At 41.5% G+C, this 6,000-nt stretch overlaps 1 protein-coding gene across 1 annotated transcript in view; it reads left to right on the forward strand.

The window, feature by feature from the left end:
- CTPS2 (CTP synthase 2) overlaps positions 1-5,789 on the forward strand; it is an 84,853-nt gene extending 79,064 nt beyond the window's left edge. Inside the window, 2 exon segments of the mRNA XM_039852294.1 lie at positions 3,776-3,886; positions 4,854-5,789. Of these exon segments, the coding sequence (XP_039708228.1) occupies positions 3,776-3,845 (70 nt within the window). The 3' untranslated portion in view covers positions 3,846-3,886; positions 4,854-5,789.
- Positions 5,790-6,000: the final 211 nt, after the last annotated feature.

The following is a 6,000-nucleotide window of genomic DNA, read 5'->3' on the forward strand; positions in this document are numbered from 1 at the left end:
CTTTGCCAAACAAACTTGACTGTGACAAGCCTTTGTTTGTCAAAGAACCAAGCAGAGACTATTGCTGTCCAGTCTTGTAAGTCAAGCCAGGGTTGTAAGGATAGTGATTCCCATGCCTTGCTGCTGGTGATTTTGATTTTGTCTTGTAAGAAATAGTACAGTGAAAAACTTTTTTGAAAAGAATACTTCCATTATCTGAGGGGGGAGGGGCACATGCATGCATGAGAGAGATTTGCCATGATCTTACTTAACTGAAGATAACCAGACCTTTAAAAAAACCCCTTTTTTAGCGAGTGACGAAGAGGACCATTGCATGGTGATTATGGTTTGTTTTTAAAAATCGTTATCAATTTGCTTTAAAATCAGCACTATCCAACAGAACTTTCTACAATGATAGAAATATTTTATAAGCTGCGTCATCCAATATGACAGTCACCAGTCACATGTGGCTTTTGAGCACTTGAAGTATGGCTCAATGTGTTTGAGTGAGAAATGGAATTTTAAATTTTGATTTTAATTCATTTAAATATAGATAGCTACTGCGGCATGTGGCCACCATGCTGGACAGTACAGATTTAAAACTTCCCCCTCCTCAAATATAACAAGACACATGTGACTGGGTCTGTATTCTTTGGCATTTCGTAAAATTTAACATGAAAGTATTCCAACATCTAATAACTTCCTACTAAGAAGAGTGTGTGTGTGTGTGTGTGTGTGTGTGTGTGTGTATAGAAGACTGTTTGAAGACAGGTTAGTCTTAAGATAGAGCTGAGAGTTCTTAAACGAAGTGACAATATACTCAGATAAGTATATCTTAAGACTTCTTTACATTGTGTGAGAAAAAAAAATGAACCCTTAAGTCGCACGTATCACAGAGTGGTACCCACATTTTATTGAATGTGCAGGAACCACTGCTGTTCCGTGCGTGGATGACGATCCACATCTTCTAACAGTTGTTTTTTGTTGGCATATGAATGCCGTAAAATCAACAACTTTAGCAGCAGTGCCTCTTTTGATAATTCTGTTTTTGAGTGTCATGGTTTATTTAATTGTCTCGCCCCCGACCTCCGACACATAGAAAAGAAAATTAGTGAACCCAGTCATTTGCCTTGGAGATGAGTTAACCCAAGCCAAGCCTCACTTTGTTAGACTCAGCCTGCGCCATTTTGATGTGTTGGCAGAATTTGGGGCAGACAGCCCATCAGACAGGAAATGAGAGCCATTAGGTTAAAAGCAGACCCACCCAGGTCCCCTTGCTAATGTGGGTAGGGATTTACTCTTGGTACAGGAAACAAGTCTGAAAATCATGCACTTGGCAGTTTTCATGACATCTTTATATTTCCATGACTTTTCGAGAGATACCATATTATGAATATGTATCCACCATTAATAGCGACAGCTTATATTTTTATATAATTTCCAAGAGCATCTTTATACAGTCTCTTTTGGCCCTCGTAACATTTTGTGAGGTTGTAGGTATTAATGCTACTATTTCTAGACTTTCAGGAGTCAAATGACCAGTATATAGGTACATGGCCAATAAATAGTACAACCAGGAGTGTGAGGGGGAAGCCATAGACCCACTCTGCTCTTCCCCAGGCTCAGAGGTGGAGAAGGAAGCAGGTATACAATATGAAGGCTGAAGAAATGGAGTTCCCTCCGCCATTTGGGCCTTCCCACTTGTGGCGTCAGGGGATATGCCCCAAGAGGCAACGCTAGCCCATTACAGTGAAGCTTAGACTCCCGCCTGTGGCCTCGATTAATTAGCACGATGGGGATTCTGGCCACACCTCGAATGAGCTGTGTGCCCAGTGAATCACTCGAACACCCCTGAACTTCATTTTTTTCTCAGATAGGGAGTGCAGTGCAATTTCCAAGTCCCCTTTGCTAGTTCTGTAACAGGAAATGTTTCATAGAACCAGGGAGGATTCTGCATTTGTGTAGTAGTGGGAGGTGTGTAGATAAGGACACATTCACTCTGGGGGCCAGTTTTCAAAAAACATTCTTCAGTTATTCCCGTATTTTCTTTATTGGGAACTCTTTTGTAACAGTAGAAGAGATTTTCCTGAACTAAAATCTAACTGGGAGGTATCTTCTACTTGATTGCTTTTAAGGATATGTCGATTGATATGTTTATCTAACGTATCTTGTCTTTTCTGCCAATTCTCAATCTTCTTCTATCTCCTCTCTACACTCTAAGCCACCCCCCACCCCTGTCCTTTCCAGTATTTTGTCCAAAAGTCAGAGAGGAGAGTGAAGTTGTCTTTTATTATTCTGTTTATGTGTTTATTGATATGTGTTCAATATGTTTAGAGTAAATGTTTGTTTTCTAACCTGTCAGCATAGGGTTTCTCCAATTGTTCCCTCTCCTCCCTTACAAAAGAAAAGAAAAAAAGGTAGATTTTCATCTGTTATAGAATTCAGACTTCTGTTGCTACAAGTCAGCAAAAACTTGGCCAGCGGTAGGGATGGGTCAAGCATGAAGCGTAATTCCTGGCAATGTCATCTCCATAGGTCAGTAGAACTCTTGTGGAATTGCTTAACCTGCTGACTTATGTGGAATCGAGCAGGAGGAACCCCAAACTGAGCACACAGCTTAGAGCAAATGTACAATAGCAGGGCTATCTCATGGAGAAGGTGCGTTTCTTAGGGACCCCAACATGGCGACATCTATGTCAATAATCGATCATGTTTTGCGACTCAAGGTAGTTGGAGCATCCCGTAAAGTTTCTAATTTGAAAATAGCATCGTGGTAAAATTACCTCTCAAATCCTTGGACCTATGAGAATGTTTGTTAGATCGAGAAACTCATGCCGCTGATCCATAAATCATAGTGAAAATAGGAACTGAAGTGGATAGTATTCCAAGAGAAGTTTAGAGCATGTATTAATATTTTTTATGTGCACTACTGGCTGTTTCCTGGGTCTTGAGCCAGCATGCATGTCTTAATTCGAATGACCTGCAAGTTCACTGCCCCCGTGGAGTTCGCTGACTATGGACGACCAGCTCCTCCACGGTGGACTTATCTAGGGAGCTGCCATGGTCCTCTAATGCAGAGGCAAAACCCAACCCACCGCTGAACAAAAAGGAAAGCATTTGACTGACGCAAATCAAGCGAGGTGCAGCTAGTCTTGCTGTTCTCTGGTCCTTTCGTGTTGATAAAAGAAGCAGTTGTTGTCAGGATGGTGAGAAATGGGAAAACTCTGAGTGTCCAGGTATTATTTTATGCTATGTTATTGCTCTGGAGAACAAATCGAGATCAGCACAGGAATAGGACGGAGTGATGCTTTACCTCGGGTGGACTGCGATTTAGTATGACAAGAGTAGATGCGCAGAAAATGAATGGATCCATCAGCCCAGGTTTTCCTTTTCAACTTAATTTGTTAACAATACCTCTAGTAGAGAGGAGACAATAGGTAAGAGGGTCAGGAGCGATCTGCTTTCAAGGCTTTTGCCGAAGTTTAGAAATGATTAGTGGTCTTCAGAAGATTACAGATGTAATCTAAATGGAAATGTTTTATGAATTTTTTGAATAAATTACTTCCAATTTAAGATGAAAGCAACTGATCAGTTCCTCTGACTAAAGGAGGAGAGTGTTGCGCATGGTCGGGCTGACATCTTCCTGTGGTGAGTAGAAAGTGACAATAGAACATCCTTTAGCGTTTATTGTCTCTGAGTGGGAGTTCATTATGGGAAGTGTTTAGGATGGTAAATAGGATAATTGTCTGGGTTTTTTTCTTAACACCTTGTTAAATTAGTTCCTTTTTTGATCTAGTGATAGATACAGTGATGCCAGTGATGACAGCTTTTCAGAGCCAAGGATAGCTGAGTTGGAAATAAGCTGAAGCTAAGACGCGACTCGAAATAAAAGGGACCGCCCGCGAGGGTAAGAAGGAATCTTCAAGTTCTTGTTCGTTTTACAGACAGGCTGTCTTGGTCTAGGAGGGAGCTCTGCTGGCCTCGTCTGCAGGATCCTGCTTCTATTTGACCAGCAAAGGTAGCCAGACTGACAGCCGACTGCGCCTTTGGGAAACGAATGCACCCCAGAAAGCTAGCAATTAGCAGTGAGCATGGGGAGAATGGACTGTGCTTGAGGCTGGAAATAAACGCATAAGCGCACCTGTAATTGTATACCTGGAAGCCGAAGTGGCGTTCTAATAGTTTAGGTCAAGGATCGGCAAAAGTTTCCCTGTAAAGGGCCAGATAGTCACTATTTTAGGTTGTGCGGGACATGCCATCTCTGTCACAACTATCCTGCTCTGCCATTTTAGAGGAAAAGCAGCCACAGACAATACATATAACTGAATGAGCATGGCTGCGTCCTAGTAAACATACTCTGTTTATAAAACCGGTTTTCTGGCCCCTGGTCTAGGTCACTCATGGAAAAGCAGATTTATTTTATTTCTTTGTCCTGAGATGCCACAGACTGGCTTGGCTTCTGAGGGCAGCTTATTTTCCCCCCGCGGCTCTGTTAGGCTTTATTAGACAGTTCAGCAGGCTGGCCAGCTTTATCCATTCCTGCTCAGAGGCCGAGAGTGCCTGGGACAACCCTAGGGTGAATGCAGGCCTTCAGGTGGATGAGCTGCCCCTTTTAGTGGGAAAATTTGTAAAGAGCTCATTGCTCCAATGTCAGCTCTCTGAATATTTAACTCAGAGGCCGAATATTCATGTTCACTGGGCAAAGTGTATCTGTATTTATTTAGGTTTGTGTCAAACATGGAGGCCTTTAGAGGCAAATCAAAATGATGTGAAGATTAGCCGGAGGTATTTTAAAGACATATTCTTCAGGTTCTGATGTTGCTAATACTTGTTTTTTGTTTTTGTTTGTTTGTTTTGTTTTGTTTTGTTTTAAGGCTCTGAAGCAATTGAAGCCAAGATGAAGGAACTAGCGGGAAAAATCATCACACTCATAAAGAATCACCCTGTTCTTCACCTAACGTGGGATGTACAGACTCAAAGGGAATCTCATAATATGTACTTTCATGAACCAGAACCGAAGGGGCACGTTCCTTTTTCCTCCAGAGGCGGCCTTTGCTTCTCACAGATTTCTGTAGCCGATTAAACATTTCCCAACAATCTCATTGGGGAGGAAGTGTGTTCATGTTGTGTCTGGTGTATGGTGATGTCTAGACGGGGAGCAAAGATCCCAGTAACTGAGCCTTCGTTGTGCTGTATGGGGAGGGTGGCGGGGCACATGCGATAACTAATTTTAAGTCAAATAGAAGTCATTCTGTTACCTGGAACTCAACCACAGAATCGAGTGGGGCCCAAGCTTATTTCAATTTCTCACCTTGTTTATTTCTAGTTAAAAGGAAATTTAAACAGGTCTGGGGGTGCCTCAGGCACAGAATTTAAGGGGGCATAAAAAAACTCAGGAATCAAGATCAGTTATATATATATTTTTTAATTGAGGTGAAATTCACATAACATAGAATGAACCATTTTAAAGTGATCAGTTCAGTGACATTAGGTACATCCACAGTGTTGTGCGACCCTACCTCTATCTACTTCCGAAACATTTGCAACCCTCCAAAGTAAATCCCCATACCCGTTCACAGTCACTCCCCGTTCCTACCTCCCAGCCCCTGGCAACTGCTAATCTCCTTTCTATTTTTATGATTTGCCTATTCTGCATATTTCATATAAGTGGAATCAGCAATGTGTGGCTTTTTGTGTCTGGCTTTTTTCATTTAGCATCTGATTTCGAGGGTCATTCTTGTTGTAGCATGTATCTGTACATCATTCCTTTTTATGGCTGAATAAAATTCCATTGTATGTATTTACCACAATTTGTTTATCTGTTCATCCGCTGACGAACATTTGGGTTGTTTCTACTTTTCCGCTGTTATGAATAGTGCTGTTATGAACGTTCATGTGCAAATATTTGTTTGAGTTCCTGTTTTTAATTCTTTTGGGTATATACCCAGGAGTGGAATTGCTGGGTTACAAGGTAATTCTGTTTATCTTTTTGAGGAAGCATCAGTAATATTTTCATGCAGT

Source organism: Pteropus medius, unplaced genomic scaffold, assembly GCF_902729225.1.
Source record: "Pteropus medius unplaced genomic scaffold, Ma_sr-lr_union100, whole genome shotgun sequence".
Lineage (NCBI taxonomy): Eukaryota > Metazoa > Chordata > Mammalia > Chiroptera > Pteropodidae > Pteropus > Pteropus medius.